The sequence below is a fragment of the Hemibagrus wyckioides genome, linkage group LG10, assembly GCF_019097595.1.
Source record: "Hemibagrus wyckioides isolate EC202008001 linkage group LG10, SWU_Hwy_1.0, whole genome shotgun sequence".
NCBI classification, from domain to species: Eukaryota; Metazoa; Chordata; class Actinopteri; order Siluriformes; family Bagridae; genus Hemibagrus; species Hemibagrus wyckioides.
The window spans coordinates 32,532-50,000 of record NC_080719.1 but is presented as its reverse complement, the minus strand read 5'-3'; the positions used below and the strand labels follow the sequence as shown (position 1 = coordinate 50,000).

At 39.6% G+C, this 17,469-nt stretch overlaps 1 protein-coding gene across 2 annotated transcripts in view; it reads left to right on the top strand.

Moving 5' to 3' along the window:
• pde3b (phosphodiesterase 3B) overlaps positions 1–17,469 on the top strand; it is a 74,016-nt gene that overhangs the window by 47,718 nt on the left and 8,829 nt on the right. For both annotated transcript variants that reach the window (XR_009205872.1, XM_058400569.1), the window contains exons 2-10: positions 7,042–7,092; positions 11,192–11,434; positions 12,143–12,288; positions 12,631–12,737; positions 14,375–14,552; positions 15,040–15,131; positions 15,353–15,525; positions 16,103–16,228; positions 17,356–17,467. Coding sequence is in view for 1 of the 2 variants with exons in the window: in XM_058400569.1 (XP_058256552.1) it covers positions 7,042–7,092; positions 11,192–11,434; positions 12,143–12,288; positions 12,631–12,737; positions 14,375–14,552; positions 15,040–15,131; positions 15,353–15,525; positions 16,103–16,228; positions 17,356–17,467 (1,228 nt within the window). In the remaining variant the exon portion in view is untranslated. The remainder of the gene's footprint in view (positions 1–7,041; positions 7,093–11,191; positions 11,435–12,142; positions 12,289–12,630; positions 12,738–14,374; positions 14,553–15,039; positions 15,132–15,352; positions 15,526–16,102; positions 16,229–17,355; positions 17,468–17,469) is intronic.

The following is a 17,469-nucleotide window of genomic DNA, read 5'->3' as shown; positions in this document are numbered from 1 at the left end:
GAGTGTTTGATCAGAACAATCCAAAAATCCACACCAGTGTTATTGTTGGAGTGAAATGTGCAAATTGTAAAAAAGTGGACAGGAAAGACCTCAGGAAAACAGGAAGGAGAGAGAGAGAGTGTTTGAGAGACAGAGAGTTTGTGTGTGTGTGTGTGTGTGTGTGTGAGAGAGAGAGTGAGTGTGTGTTTTCACGTGGTTCTGCTGGAGTCCGTTTAGGAAAGACGCTCGGTATGTCGCACTCTTGTGTCGAACTCTCTGGTCTGTTTTATCAGCTCCTCTTTTAAACCCTAATGAACTCTTTCATTACAGAGTGAATTAAAAACCGAATAAAATCCACATGGCACCTGACCGTCTGTTTTAGAGATGGGGGGGGGGCTTTGCTGGATTAATAAAGCAGCTGAAGTTGAGAATTTTCCACATGAGGAGTTTGGGACTAAAAGCCTGGAGGCATTGCTGGGTTCAGGTCACTCTCAGAGTCCACTCACGCGACGTGTAGCTGAGGGCCACTGCAGTCTGAACCGTGCCATTGTGGGAAAAAGTTCATCATTGACGTAATAGCGCTGACCTTCCCTCAGCTCGGGGCGTTTTTGTTGTTCTTGCAAACACGTGTTTGTCATTAGGCGGCGTGGAGTCAAGCCAAAAACCCGGACTCGGAGACTGACGGCTTCGGCCGAGAGTTTGTCAGGCAGATGAATGAACTCTGCGGCTCTGCATTGGTCAAGTGGCACTTCATGCTGTTTTCTGGAGCCTTTTTCCATTTTTACAAAGATTATGCTTTTAAATGCTTTGTATTTTAAAATGTTTTATTTTTTAGAAAATCTTCCACATAAGCATTTTTTCTATTTTTTTAACAATGCCATAGAAAGAACAGAATGTACACAGAAGGATAATGAGTGTTGATTTTACTTATGAGCTGTTTTTACTGAAACGCATCGTGAGGAGGCGGGGCCTGGGGTGGGCGAGGAGGGCAGGGTTAACCCTGGAATTTGTGTCTGAGCAACAGCACAACACACTTCAGCTCAGGTTTATAGCTCCAACAGCTCATATTACACACACACACACACACACACACACACACACACACGGCCCCCAAGCCAAAGAGCTACACTGAGGAAAAGCATAGAAGCCTGAGGTCAGCAAGAGGAGAGAGAGAGAGAGAGAGAGAGAGAGAGAGAGAGAGAGAGAGAGCAGAGCAGAGTGCAGGGGTGGGGCGGGGGGCGGGGGGCAGGTGATTGGGGGAATGCCACTTATAAATCAGAGTCAGTAAAGCTGCTCACACTGAGGGACACTGCTTTATGTCATCACTACATACACTTGTGTACACACACACACACACACACACACATGTTCACACTCACATACACACACATCTACACACTCTCATACTGAAGAAAAAGAAGAAAAACACATTGCCTTATCGAGGAACTGAGTGAGCTGAAGGTTTTTATGGTGAAGCAGTGAGTAAAAGTTCAGCAGTGAAGTCCAGTCATGAAACTGACCAGCCACACATTTGATCTGACTGACCACCACATAGGGACGGTCACTCTGACAGGACAGGAACAGTTGTGTGTTCAGCTTGTTGCTGTGTTCAGTGGAACAGACGGTGCATTTCATTCCCATTTTCTGAACTTTTTAATCTTGTTTATAAGTTCACAAAATAATATGAAATTGGAATTTTCACTGATCATATAATCTTATTTATTTCATCAGAATTAAATGGAATTTTAAAATATTACAACGAAGCAGTGTTTTTGATCATTAAAGGGTTAATTATTACAATTATTTATTTATAAATATTCATTATGCTGATTAAAAAAAGAGTGTCATATGATAGGTCTTACAATCATTACTGAAAAATAATTTTATACTTTTGTTGGATTTCTGCAGGATGATTCTGCGTGATTTTATTCGATTTAAAACTGAAATGTGATTTGTGTGTAACACACAAGCTGAGGATTAGCGCCGGACTTTCCCACACTCGCAGCAGCTGCACGGTGAGAGGAGTGTTAGACTGCACTGACGTCAGACAGCCGACACCCACGGAAAACACACACACACACACACACACACACACACGTGCGCATTATGTCAGCATTGTAAACACCCAGCCTCAAGCTCGCTTTACCCCACAGACATGAACTACATTCTGGTGTTGCAATAAACTAAAAAATGAATTTTATTAATACATCAATATCAAAATTGCGAGTTCACTTTATAATAACACACACATTTATTTATTTAGTGTAGATATTGAAGTCTAATCTGTTGTTGGTATTTCACCTCATTTCCATGTGTTTGCATATTCACAGCTCGGAGCCTCAGAACTCACACACACAGAGCTTTTTCTTTTTACAAAGTTTACTCAACACCAAACAAAATTAAGATCTTATATTATTTCAGCTGAAGGTTTTTCACAGGATTGTAATAGAAAATTAAATAATTATTGCAATAATTAATATTTAATTTTAAATAATTAAAAATGTTTTCATAGAGAAATTAAATACAAACCAGATAAACTAAACTTGCTGACAAAAAAAGGTGCGTGTCAGTGCGAGAGTAGTATACACACACACACACACACACACACACACACACACACACACACACACACACATATACAAAAGAAGGTCTGGCTCACAGTCTCCACTCTGTATCTGAAGGCCACACGACTTTTGGAGCTATTGACTCTGCAGAAAGTTGGCGACTTCCTCAGCATGTTCTGACCCCGGTCTGTGATTTTACGTGGACTACCACTTCGTGGACCGAGTTGCTGTTGTTCCCAATTGCTTCCAATTTTATTTGTCCAGGGGAATGTGTGTAGGTTCTGCTGATGAACTGAGCCATGCAGATTAGCGAGTTAGCATGAGTTTAGAAATGTTAGGAAATATTTAAAACATGTTGAAGTGTTTATTACAGATGTATATTAGATGTATAGGCTTTAAAATCTTACACACACTTAGCGGAGGTTTATATTAATGCACTCATTCTGATATCTTATTATTTCCATAGCAACAGCTCTTTCACAGGGACGTGTACAGCACACACTCCACTGATAATAAACTGATTAAAGAAGACTGATGACTTGGGGTGTGTGTGTGTGTGTGTGTGTGTGTGTGTGTGTGTGAGTGTGAAGTGATGAAGGAGTCTCCAGTGTCAGTGCTGTGTATTAGTCAGAGGAGAAGCTGGAACTTGAAGTTTCCCAGATCTTCAGGACAGAGGAGTTTACACTTCAACGTGTGGAACTGTGTTTGTCTTATTAACTTAGAGAGTATAAAGAAACAGCTGAGAGTCTGAAAGCTTAGCTGCTATAATGGAAGAGACAACAGAACTACTTCTTTCAGATCTTACTTCTTTTAACATTTACGTTATGGATAAAAATGATCATGTCATTATTTAATAGAATCAAACATTAACGGTTGACAAATTGTTGAGGAATAAGACGAATAAAACACATGGGGACATGTTGTAATGGTAAAATAATCAACAATGTGCAAGTTACAATAACACCATTTTTTATCTCCACATGTTACATGCTCAAACTGGGAAACAATATCTTTAGTGTTTGCTCTGTTAGAACACACAAAGCTCATGAAAAGCTACTTTACCTGCACCTTCACAGTCACAGGCCTGTGGGGCTTCTGGCTCTGTTCTACTGCACTGACCTTCAGATATTCCTGCAATAATTTGGACTGAAATGGACAGTAGATTAGATAAGGTTAGTGGATTAGATGAGGTCAGTAGATTAGATGAGGTTAGTGGATTAGATGAGGTCAGTAGATTAGATGAGGTTAGTGGATTAGGTGAGGTCAGTAGATTAGATGAGGTTAGTGGATTAGATGAGATCAGTAGATTAGATGAGGTTAGTGGATTAGATGAGGTCAGTAGATTAGTTGAGGTTAGTGGATTAGGTGAGGTCAGTAGATTAGTTGAGGTTAGTGGATTAGATGAGATCAGTAGATTAGATGAGGTTAGTGGATTAGATGAGGTCAGTAGATTAGTTGAGGTTAGTGGATTAGATGAGGTCAGTAGATTAGTTGAGGTTAGTGGATTAGATGAGATCAGTAGATTAGATGAGGTTAGTGGATTAGGTGAGGTCAGTAGATTAGATGAGGTTAGTGGATTAGGTGAGGTCAGTAGATTAGATGAGGTTAGTGGATTAGATGAGATCAGTAGATTAGATGAGGTTAGTGGATTAGATGAGGTCAGTAGATTAGTTGAGGTTAGTGGATTAGGTGAGGTCAGTAGATTAGATGAGGTTAGTGGATTAGTTGAGGTCAGTAGATTAGTTGAGGTTAGTGGATTAGGTGAGGTCAGTAGATTAGATGAGGTTAGTGGATTAGGTGAGGTCAGTAGATTAGATGAGGTTAGTGGATTAGTTGAGGTCAGTAGATTAGATGAGGTTAGTGGATTAGTTGAGGTCAGTAGATTAGTTGAGGTTAGTGGATTAGGTGAGGTCAGTAGATTAGTTGAGGTTAGTGGATTAGATGAGGTCAGTAGATTAGATGAGGTCAGTAGATTAGATGAGGTTAGTGGATTAGTTGAGGTCAGTAGATTAGATGAGGTTAGTGGATTAGTTGAGGTCAGTAGATTAGATGAGGTTAGTGGATTAGTTGAGGTCAGTAGATTAGTTGAGGTTAGTGGATTAGGTGAGGTCAGTAGATTAGATGAGGTTAGTGGATTAGGTGAGGTCAGTAGATTAGATGAGGTTAGTGGATTAGGTGAGGTCAGTAGATTAGATGAGGTTAGTGGATTAGATGAGATCAGTAGATTAGATGAGGTTAGTGGATTAGATGAGATCAGTAGATTAGATGAGGTTAGTGGATTAGATGAGATCAGTAGATTAGTTGAGGTTAGTGGATTAGATGAGATCAGTAGATTAGATGAGGTTAGTGGATTAGGTGAGGTCAGTAGATTAGATGAGGTTAGTGGATTAGTTGAGGTCAGTAGATTAGATGAGGTTAGTGGATTAGTTGAGGTCAGTAGATTAGTTGAGGTTAGTGGATTAGGTGAGGTCAGTAGATTAGATGAGGTTAGTGGATTAGGTGAGGTCAGTAGATTAGATGAGGTTAGTGGATTAGGTGAGGTCAGTAGATTAGATGAGGTTAGTGGATTAGGTGAGGTCAGTAGATTAGATGAGGTTAGTGGATTAGGTGAGGTCAGTAGATTAGTTGAGGTTAGTGGATTAGATGAGATCAGTAGATTAGATGAGGTTAGTGGATTAGATGAGGTCAGTAGATTAGTTGAGGTTAGTGGATTAGGTGAGGTCAGTAGATTAGATGAGGTTAGTGGATTAGTTGAGGTCAGTAGATTAGTTGAGGTTAGTGGATTAGGTGAGGTCAGTAGATTAGATGAGGTTAGTGGATTAGGTGAGGTCAGTAGATTAGATGAGGTTAGTGGATTAGTTGAGGTCAGTAGATTAGATGAGGTTAGTGGATTAGTTGAGGTCAGTAGATTAGTTGAGGTTAGTGGATTAGGTGAGGTCAGTAGATTAGTTGAGGTTAGTGGATTAGATGAGGTCAGTAGATTAGATGAGGTCAGTAGATTAGATGAGGTTAGTGGATTAGATGAGGTCAGTAGATTAGATGAGGTCAGTAGATTAGATGAGGTTAGTGGATTAGGTGAAGCCAGTTGATTAGATGAGGTTAGTGGATTAGGTGAGGTCAGTAGATTAGATGAGGTTAGTGGATTAGGTGAAGTCAGTAGATTAGATGAGGTTAGTGGATTAGGTGAAGTCAGTAGATTAGTTGAGGTTACTGGATTAGGTGAGGTCAGTAGATTAGGTGAGGTTAGTGGATTAGATGAGGTCAGTAGATTAGGTGAGGTCAGTAGATTAGATAAGGTTAGTGGATTAGGTGAAGTCAGTAGATTAGTTGAGGTTACTGGATTAGGTGAGGTCAGTAGATTAGGTGAGGTTAGTGGATTAGATGAGGTCAGTAGATTAGGTGAGGTCAGTAGATTAGATGAGGTTAGTGGATTAGATGAGGTCAGTAGATTAGATGAGGTCAGTAGATTAGATGAGGTTAGTGGATTAGGTGAAGTCAGTAGATTAGATGAGGTTAGTGGATTAGTTGAGGTCAGTAGATTAGATGAGGTTAGTGGATTAGGTGAGGTCAGTAGATTAGATGAGGTTAGTGGATTAGGTGAGGTCAGTAGATTAGATGAGGTTAGTGGATTAGTTGAGGTCAGTAGATTAGTTGAGGTTAGTGGATTAGGTGAGGTCAGTAGATTAGATGAGGTTAGTCGATTAGTTGAGGTCAGTAGATTAGTTGAGGTTAGTGGATTAGGTGAGGTCAGTAGATTAGATGAGGTTAGTGGATTAGTTGAGGTCAGTAGATTAGTTGAGGTTAGTGGATTAGGTGAGGTCAGTAGATTAGATGAGGTCAGTGGATTGCTGCGTGTTTATTAATTTCTAAAGTCAATAATGCTATAAACCCATTTAAAAGCAGAGAAGAGGAACTTTACACTCTTCATGTGACGTCACTCGTCACACCGACTAGCTCATTACACCGTTTATACTGTTACTACGCCGACTCCAGGCTGTCAGTCAGTCAGTCTGTTTATTACCATGGCGTCTAGCCACGTCCCAGCCCTGCAGACGTTCGGTATGATGCCGCTCTTCATGTGAAATTATTCGGTTTCTAGGTTTGGTATTCTGATGAGAGTCAGGATGTGGTGTTTTGCTCACTGTGTTCTCACTGCTGTGGAACACGGTGAGAGAGATATGGGGCTCGTCCACTGTGTGGCTAACACAGATAACGTGAAAATGCTCTTATGCTCTCGGGTGACGTTGTTGAGGTCAGATTAGATCTGTGAGTGCTGATGGTGATGTCTCACTGTGGTTCGAGTGGTTTCCTTTTAGTGAAGGTCCTGAGCTCCAATTATCCACCTAACTAATAAAAGTGTGGTACACACACATCCTCATGCTTACACACACCTGTCATGCTTTTACACACATACACACAGTAAAACATAACTTGAGATTTTACTTAACATACTTAACATAAATAGCCTTTAATCGTCTCTTCTGATTTTGTCCTTCAGATGATCCTGTGGGACTGGGATCTGAAGCAGTGGTCTAAACCTCAGTACCAGGTGAGATTTAATCCTCAGCACTCTTTTCTAATTTATTATTTTTCTCCTGTTTGTCTCTACAAATGAAGAGTTCATTTGCAAAAACAGATAACTCTTTTTATTAATTTTCAGAAATTGTTTTTTTATTGTGCATTCCAAGTAAGATCAATCAAACTGGAGCTGGGTTGTTTTGATTAAGTAATAATAACTTAATAAAAAATACAGGTAACTTACAAAATTAAAGTTGTTTTTGAGCAAAATCAGATAACTCCACATTTTCACATCTTTCAGAGTTAAACAAAACCAAGTAATTGCTTTTAAGTGCAATATTTAACATTGCTTCACTTAAAACAAGAAGTCTAGGTAAAGAGCAGTAAAAGTAATAATAATCTTTGTAATCTCCTCAGCTGACGATGTAGACGCCTGATAAATTTTGTTGTGATTCCACGCAATACAGGGAGATTTTCCCTCACCACTGTAACGTGCTGCTTTAGCAATGTTCGTGAAAAAAGTTTCAGCATTTATTTTCCTTTATGCCATGAAAAGGATATCACAGGTTCATCAAGTTCGTCAAAATTATCCATACTTGATCACTTTGATGAAACTCCTTTCAGCAAACGTGTCTTTCCGAGGTGACTAGCAGCCTGGTCAGCTGACCTGAATACTGCGTGCTGATTCGCTAAAATGGACTTATCGTTTTTTGCTCACAAACAACACGGGCGTTTGTCGGCTTTTGCAGTAAAACGTGAACTTCTGATGCCTTGAAAGTGGACAATATTGGATTTTTTTGTTTAGGGTTCAGATCATGCAATATGTGGAGAATAACAAACGACAATCAGTTCATTTTTGAAACTTTGAAGTTGAGTGGGTGTATATGTGGGAATACCTACACACACACAGACACACACAGAGGTATTTGTGAGCTGTTCGTGTCAAAGCTTGGACAGTGTGTGCGTGTGAAAGTGCGGTGTGTGTGTGTGTGAGCAGTGTGTAAAATTGAAATTTGCTATGCACATTTGTTGCTCATCATAAAAAGTGAAGAGAAATGTGTGAAAGCATAGTGTGTGCGTGTGTGTAGAAATGTGAAATGTACTATACTACATTTTGTCACAAAATTGAAGAGAAACGAAGAAAAATTTAAAATGACAATCAGCTGTAACTCACTATCACCACTGGGGGGCAACAGAAGCTTCAATCCTGCTATTAAATATCCAGCAGTTAAAGAAGTCTTTAGAAAAAAGCAGGGTTAATTACGGAAGTCCTTGGCCACACATTATTTAATTTTTTTATTTGTTTGTTTTCTCATTATCACAACCTAATTTTCTCATGAATTGGAAGGCTGTTCCATAACTGTGGGGCTTTGTAAAAAAAAAAAAAAAAAGAAAAAAACTTTGCCCCCTGCTGTAGACTTTGCTACTTGAGGAACCAACAAATAACCTGCACCTTTTGATAGGAGTAGGTTGTAGTGGTGGATCATAAAAAAACAAAAGATCGCTCAGGTACTGTGGTGCGAGACCATTTAGTGCTTTATAGGTCAGTAACAGTATTTTATAATCAATGTGAAATCTGACTGGGAGCCAATGTAGTGTGGCTAAAATAGGAGTGATGTGTTCATATCTTCTGGTTCTAGTTAGGACTCTAGCTGCTGCATTCTGGACTAACTGGAGCTTGTTCCTGCTCCTACTGGAACATCCAGACAGTAAGACATTACAATAATCCAACCTAGAGGTAACAAAAGCATGAACTAGTTTCTCTGCATCATGAAGTGACATCACATTTCTTATCTTAGCGATATTTCTGAGATGGAAGAAGGCTACTCTAGCCGTTAGGAGTCTGCAGGTGTTTTGGGGCCCTGAAGAAGTTCTGACATGTCCTGACATTTGTGTATTTTTCAGTTACTTATAAACATATAAATGGCTATAGTCTGATTAGTGTATTCAGCACAAACTGGGCTACAATAATATGTGAGCAGCATGTATGTACAAGTTTGTATATTGGAGAAAATAACAGTTATGCGTGATTATTGAAAACAACAAAAAAAATAAGTCACTGAAATAAGACCACAAAACACATTCATAACATTTGTGTACAAGACTTTTGTGACCTGGATCTTGTAGCCTGGAGTTTTTACTTCGAAATGATGTGACAATCATCCTGCTCACTTATTCACAGAAAACAATACATTCATTTAAATTTTCTAAGACACTTTTTGTTTAGAAAGTCCATATGCGAGGAGGTGTGAATGATCATGAATAATGCTGTAATTCACACCAGAGAAGACAAAGACCTGCATAATGAGCTGCATAATTACCCCTTTCAGTCAGGTATGAGACTGAGGAAAGTGCTACAAGAAAATAATCTGAGGACAAAAACATATTTCTTTGTTCGTAGTTATTTTAGAATAACTCAAGATTCACTTGCAAGAATCCCAGGAACAGTTCAAGATAAATAAAAAGTGTAAAAACAGACATTCAGGGTAAAACATGCAGGGTAAAAAGCCGGTGTCCGGGGGGCGTGGTCTTGTATGTAGATTACCCAGACTGTTTTCCCTGTGAATAGCGTGTGGGCGTGTCCTGCCTCAGGTCATTATCAGATAATGAAGTGCGACAGAAATTCTGTGCCTCTCCTTGGTTTCACACGGATTACATAAACTGAGAATGTTTGTTTTCGATGGGACTTCCATCATTTAAAAGTAGACCCTTTGAACTTTCTATAGATATATTTCTCGTGTGTGTGTGTGCAGTATTCACGGAGTTTCAGTTCATTTTAATGACGCCTTTCAAAAATATTTTCGCGGAGACTGAGACGGCTGAAAGCGCATCCTGTTTATTTTCTTTATTTTACAAAAGCACAATGTTTTGTGGATATTGTGAGTGTACATGAATAAAAGTAGACCCTTTACAGATTCTAATGATGTACTACACTCATGTGTGTGATCAAAAATGACAGAGCATTTTAAGTTCGTTTCACGGTTACCAGAAAAAAATGCAAGTGTTTGCCGACTCCTAAGGGCTAGTGATATCTACATGAGCTTCAAACCAAAGACCAGAGTCAATAATCACACTAAAGATCTTTTACTGCTGGATAAAATGAAACAGAAAGACCATCCAGAGTTCCTCTGTAATCAGAAAGCTTACTTCTAGCTGCATGTGGTCCTATACTAACACCTCTGTCTGTCAGAGTTAAGCAGGAGGAAGTTAGTGACCATCTAATGTCTAATGTTTACCAATAATTGCACCAAGGGGTAACATATATAAGGAGAAAAGCAGTGGGCCTAAAGCAGAACCTTGTGGAACACCGAACATAACCTTGGTATGCATGGAGAAGTCACCATCTAGATCTACACACTGATAATGGTCAGTCAAATAAGACCTGAGCCAGGAGAGGGCTGTTCCTTTAACACCAACAACATGTTCTAGTCTATCAAGTAGAACAGTGTGGTCAATGGTGTCAAAAGCTGCACTAAGATCCAGTAACACCAGTAAGGAGACACAACCCTGATCAGAGGTCAGTAACAGGTCATTGACCACTTTAACCAGTGCTGTCTCTGTGCTATGATGAGGCCTAAATCCTGACTGATACATTTCATAAATGTTATTTCTGTGTAGGTCTGAACATAACTTTCTAGGATCTTGGAGATAAAGGGCAGGTTGGATATTGGCCTATAGTTGGACAGAGACAAGGGTCGAGGTCCGTTTTTTTAATTAGGGGTTTGATAACCGCTAGCTTAAAAGGATTAGGCACATAGCCAGTACTAAGGAAAGAATTTATCAATTTTAGAAGGGGTTCCGGAGCTATGGGTAATATCTGTTTAAAGGAACTTGTAGTTAAGGGATGTAGTGTGCAGATTGAAGAAATTTGTGAAATTAAATTAGTCTTTCAAAGGGGAGTGAAACGGCTTATCAGATCTAATTATTTGGTTTTAAATTAATAGTCTGAATTTTTGCCCGATCTCAGTTTTGCCACTGAAATAATTCATGAAGTCGTTGCTGCTGCATATAGATGGCGTGCTAATATATTTTGTATTTAAATATACTAAATATAAAGGTCTTTGACCTTTAAGTGACAGTTATCTCTAATTTATCACATTGTTATAAAGTATTGTGTGTGTGTTTTGCAGGGCTCAGTGTGTGGAGCAGATCTCTCAGTGATTAGTGATGTGAGGAATCTGATCTCAGACCTGCTACAAGACTCGTCTCTGTCTCCACATGTTGTGTCGTCGTTGCGCAGTGTCAACAGTTTACTCAGCAGTGTCTCGGGCTCCTGCCGGCCACGTCCAAATCCATTCACACCGTTTCCCGGGTTCTACCCCTGTGCTGAGGCGGAGGATCCAAGTGACAAAGCTGAAAGAAAGCCAGTGAAGGTAAGAAGTCCCTGATATGTCAACCAGGTAACATCACGATATAAGACCAATATTGTAATAACTTATATATTATAATATAATAAACTTTCTGGGGAATAATGGGATCGACAGCACTGCCGATAACACCCAGATGTGTTTCTTCCCCAAACCCTGAGTCACACAGTTGTACAGAAGATCTGTGTGTGTGTGTGTGTGGAGCTTTACAGTTTCTCTGGAACTCAGAGTCCAAACCCTGCTCCAGCATGACCATGTCCCTGTGCACAAAGCAACTCCATGAAGACATGGTGTGGAGGTGAAGGTTGGAGAGATCTGGAGTGTCCTGCACAGAGCCCTGACTCTGAATCCCACTGACCACCCACTGACCCCCGGACCTCATCACTCTCACAACACCAGAGTCTAATCTCACTAATGCCCTTGTAGCTGAATGATCATTAATTTCCATGTTAGATCATATTTATAAAGAAATCATTGAATTCATTTTTTTGCTAAGTTTACCAGCCAAGATTAATCAGTTATTAACAAGCTAACTTTAAGTGTTAGTAAAAGCTCCTGTATGATGTTTTGTGTTAATGCGATGTTGTGTTTCACTGATTTACAAAAAAGATCAACCCAAAAAGATGAAAAATCAAAAAGATTGTCATTTCTCCTCCTTACAGGTCATGTAAAGGTGACTCTCTCTCTCTCTCACTTTCTCTGTCTTTCTCTCAGGGTCTAAGTAGCAGGAACAGTCTGCCCACTCCTCAACTGAGGCGGAGCTCAGCGTCTTCGTCCCTCTCTCCTCTGGAGACGCTCTCGTCCCCTCGCTGGGAGCGCAGTAATGGAAAGAGATCTCACGCTGAGCTCAGTGCTGGCAGGTCAGAGTCCTTGTGTCTCACCAGAGAACTAAAGTCACGGCATGGTCTGAACCTGATTAACAGAACACCTCCACACAGCTCATAAAGCCCTTTAGTCCTTTTAAGTTTCCAATATTATTTCATAGTCTCATGGCACTAGAGCATTGCAGCCTGTTTTGGTCATTATGGTATTTTATTATTAGCCCACAAGGTGGCACTGTCACACAGACATTCAAAAATAAGCTAAAAGCCTATGATGATTTTTTGTTCATTCTATTAAGTGCAGCATGTTTACAAATCTGCTCTGTGCTCATGCTATTTTCATACTGCATAATGTCTCTAACCCTAAACTATCTGTAACAGTCAGGGGTCGTTCTCCAACGGGCCAAACAGCAACCTGCTGACCATCCCGAAGCAGAGATCTTCCTCTGTTACACTCTCCTACAGTCACACCATGCCCAGGAGACCAGGTCAGTGTTCTGCATTACAGAATGCACTGGTGGCTTTGCACATTTTCCTGAAAAAATCTGGAAGTTCTGGAAATGGGAACAGCTTGAAGTGAAGTTTATGATAATAGACCAGAGTGTAGACATGTCATTAAATCCACACACAGTGTATTCAGGAACTGTTCAGGCCTTTTAATCTTTTTAAAATGTTATGTTGTGGCCTTAAGATTCTGACAAAGCAAAAACCAGATTTGTTATAAATATAAAAACACATTAACAATATTCAGATTCTTGTTGAAGTCACTTAGGATTTCATCCTCAAGTCTTTTTGGGAATGATGCTACAAGCATCGCATACCTGGATTTGTGGATTTTTATTTCTTTTCTACAGAGATGTTTAATTAAATTCAAGGTCCTGAGTTCTCTGGAACAGATTTTAATTGAGGATATTTCTGTATATTTTGCTATGTTGGGCTTAGCTGAGCCCTAGTCCACTAAAAAACACCCCCCAGTGCATATACCACCACCAGGCTTCACCAGTGGGATGATATTGCACAGGTGATGACACCTGCCTAGTTTTCTCCATGCTTATGGCCATACCACTCTAAGAACGGCTGATCTCGCCTGATCTTTGAAGCTAAGCAGTGTCAGGCATGGTTAGTACTTTGATGGGAGATGGCCCAGGAGTAAGCCATTTTTTTAACAATATCCCTGAGGGGATGAATAAAGCATTCTGGTTCTGATAAGACACTTGGAATTGAGGCCAAGCAGACCAATCTTTGTTTCATCTCAGAGTCTGAGAGACTTTCAGGTGCTTTTTTTTTTTTTTTTTTTTTTTTTTTTTTTACAAGTTCTATAAAAGGGTTTGATGTGTCTCGCACTGAGGATCAGTTTCTCTCTGGCGACACACCATGCCATCCAGCTGAGAGGAATGTTACAGTGATTGTTAATCTAAAAGTTCCTCCTATCTGCCTTTCTCCCCTGATTGCTCAGTTTGGTTATTCCAAACTGCCTCCATTTAAGAATTAAATTAAGCAGAACATTTCTTCTAGCCTTCCCTAGTTCTGTGTCTCTGAGATCTGCAGCAGCTCTTTTGACATCATGACTTGGTTTTTGATCTGGAATGTATTTTCAGCTGTTAAACCTTATTTATACAGGTGGGTGGCTTTCCAAATCATATCCAGTTAGTTGAATTTGCCACAGCTGGACTCTAATCAATGATGTAAACACATCTTAAAAATGGTCCAGAGAAATCGGATGCATCTGAGCTTCATTTCAAGTATCAGCAAATATCATTATCATCATCAGCGATGTTTCAGTTTTCTTTTTTTTTTTTATAAATGTGTAAAGTTCTAACAGATCTGATTTTTTTCTTGTAATTATGTAACATGGAGTGTAAATTGATGTGAAACTAATTTTGTAAAGCATCTTGGCAAAGACTGCACCATAATAAAATGTATAAAAATGAAGCAGTCTGAATGCACTGTATTGAATGCACACATATTTAAGTCGTATTAAGTGATTTATAATTTTTATCGTTATGAGCCATAAACAATAATTGTTTATAAAAGCAAACATTAGATCACAAAACTTCAGAATTTAAGGGTAAGATCTCTATATTTATAGCAGCGTACACTCTGAATGCCTGTTCTTCATCGACAGGTGCGTCTCCGAGTCTGAGTCCACTCAGTTCTCCGAGTCACAGTCCCCCTTCATGTCCGAGCTCGTCGCTGATCACTCGTTCCCCGGTGGAGTTTCCAGACACAGCCGATTTCCTCACCAAGCCCAGCGTAAACCTGCACAAAGCTCCAGGGTTTTCACTCAGCTCACTCTGCACCAGGTAACATCCACACTGTCCTGGCCTTATGCAGGGACTGTGATGTCACAGTGTGGGGTTATTTCACTTGTTGGGCTATGAACAGTTAAAAGGTATTAAAGTCAGATAACTTCAGCTTTTTCCTGCAAATAGCTTACACCTTAGAGGAAAGCAGCAAAATCTCCAGAAGCTAGTTTGTTAGAAATAACATGCAAAAACTTTCTGGAACATGGTAAAATATGTTGTGTCCATTTAGTTTAGTTTTGTTTTTTTCTTTTCCTGCTACATTTGATGATCTTTATGATCACAGCATCATGTGTGTCACTGAAAATGTAAAACTGAATTTCTGTTCCTCGCTATGTGTCATGTTAGCGATGTTTTAGCCGAACTCACATGTTTCTCCTCATACATGTCCTGGAACAGATTTTAGATGAGAATTTCTGTTCAGACATAAATCATGCGCTGAGTTTTTAGTACTGTTGTACAGTGTGTGTGTGTGTGTGTGTGTCAGTTGTGGGCGGCAGATACTGAAGAGCAGTTCTAACACAGAGGTGGGTGATGGTCACATGACCTCAGGACCTGACATGCAGAGAAGACGATCAGGTTGGGCCTTCATCCAACGCACACACACACACTTCATTTTACATGAAATTAAATTCCTAAATTGAGTATAAGAAGGTGTTCTTTCAGTCCTTAAACATTTTATGTGTATTTGTTTATTACTTTATTGTATAGGTAGAAAAGTCGCTAAAATGAGACCAGACATGAGTCAGACACGTCATATAGATATCAGATATGAGTCAGATATGACATGTTTTCCACAGCTGAAGGGACGGAAAACAGCAGCGATGGTCTGATTAGGGAGGAGAGAGGGAAAGGAGACGCTCAGGCAGAGGAAGCAGGACTGACCACAAAAGCTAAAGAACGAGCTCAGCATGAGGAAGAGGAGGAGGAAGAGCAAAGTTTGGGTGTGCAGGATACTCCATCTCACCCTGAGGTACAAACAATTGTAATGTTGCACGAGTTACTGGTGTTATCGTTGTTGCCTTGTTCTCTGATGTAAAGATAATTTAGCAATATAATTTGTTATTTTGTTTTGTGTGGCTGATATGTGGAGCAGTGGCTTAAGAAATAAATAACACAAATGTGTGATGTTGCCACAAAAAGACTGAGAAAAATAAAGAAAACTCTGTACCCTATCCAGCGACTGAACATTCTGGTCTAGTTACAGATGTTTTTTTGAGCATGTGAGATGTATGTGTCGAGGGAATTTAGCTGATATGAACTCTCATATAAAACACACAGTGCCTGATTTTGTGGAAGAAGAACGTGGTGCGTTTAGTCCACGTTATAGTTCCCACCTTATTGTAACACACTGTTGTCTGGGGAGGGGGTCAGGGGTCATTGGGGTCCTGTGAGCTGAGATCATGTAATTGGCCAGTGCATGCTGATTTTGAAGATTTTTGTTAAGTCACTTCTCTAAAGGGAAGATTCATAATGGATGAGGGTGTGAAACTCTTCCAGAATATTTCAAAAAACAAAAATCTCGCTATTTCTCCTGTGGCATCTTCTAGGAATTCAAGTTGGATCCTCTGCTGGAGGATCATGAAGCTCTGCTGGAGAAGCTCAACAACTGGAACTTCCAGATCTTTGACCTGATGGATAGAACAGGAGGAAAGTCGGGACGAATCCTCAGCTGTGTTAGTAAAGAAACAATCGGCAGATTCTTGTTGTTCAATTTAAATTATAATTTTTCTTGATCAATATTATTATGTGCATGTTTCACATATTTGCATCATATTTGTTGTCCTTCATAACAGTAATATCTAGTGACACTATATATGGATATTTTAAGAAGAATAAATAACAAAAATAAAAGTAAATGTTCCTCTCATGCTGTGAAAGATGATCCATATTTTTGGTATCACAAACTCATACTTAGTTGAAGCAACAAATTGATCCAGAAATGTAAGTGTTCTGTTTCCCAAAAATAATGAAGCTTTTTGTCACGACAGGCAGCAGAAATGTCAAAGAGCAAACATTTCAGTACATTCTTCTCTACAGACTTGCCCTCCAGAATTTATATTTTAGCAGGAAAACTTTTTATTAATGTGCAGGACAGCTCTGATTTTTAATCTCTCATTTTAATCTGATTTGTGAACTCTAACCCGAGACCGGAGTGTTACTGTAGAGACAACCAGCAGTAAACTAAAGGTAGTGAGTGAGGTGTGAGTGCAGGATTAAGGCTACACTAACACACACTCACATTCCCTGATGAAGTGACAGAATGAATGATTAAAGAAAAGATGAATCTAATGTTGATTATGAAAATGAATACACATCGGACATTAAAGTGGCCGACACAAGGAGGGTAGAATTACTTAAGCAGTTAAGATCATTACCATTTAAGATTATTTGAGGCTCGTTCATGTTTGCATAATTTTAAGATGATTTCTGTTTCGAGGCACAGAATTAAAATTAATTTTTTTTTTTTGCTTTTTAATGGTTTTAATCTGCGTTTAGGCAAGTAAAAGTTCCAGTTTTATTTTTGCTTTTCCTTTTTTTCTTATGTTTTTGCTTATATTTTTGCTGTTCTAATCATAATTAGTCTTAATCACCAAGAGAAACTCACTCAAGATGTATTTAGACCATTTAGCGTTAATTTACAAGAAGGATGTGATTGGCACCTGGGATTGTGTTTGTGTGTTGCAGTGCTGATGATCCTTTACAGATCTGCCTGATAGATGCTGATCATCAGGGACTTGACGCCTCACTGAAGGCTGCTTGTGTGTCTTAATGAAGTTTTGTTTGTTCGGATATCCCTCAGGTGGCCTACACTTTGTTCCAGGACACGGGTCTGTTTGAAATCTTCAAAATCCCCGTCCGGGAGTTCATGACGTACTTCTGTGCTCTGGAGAACGGCTATCGCGACATACCCTGT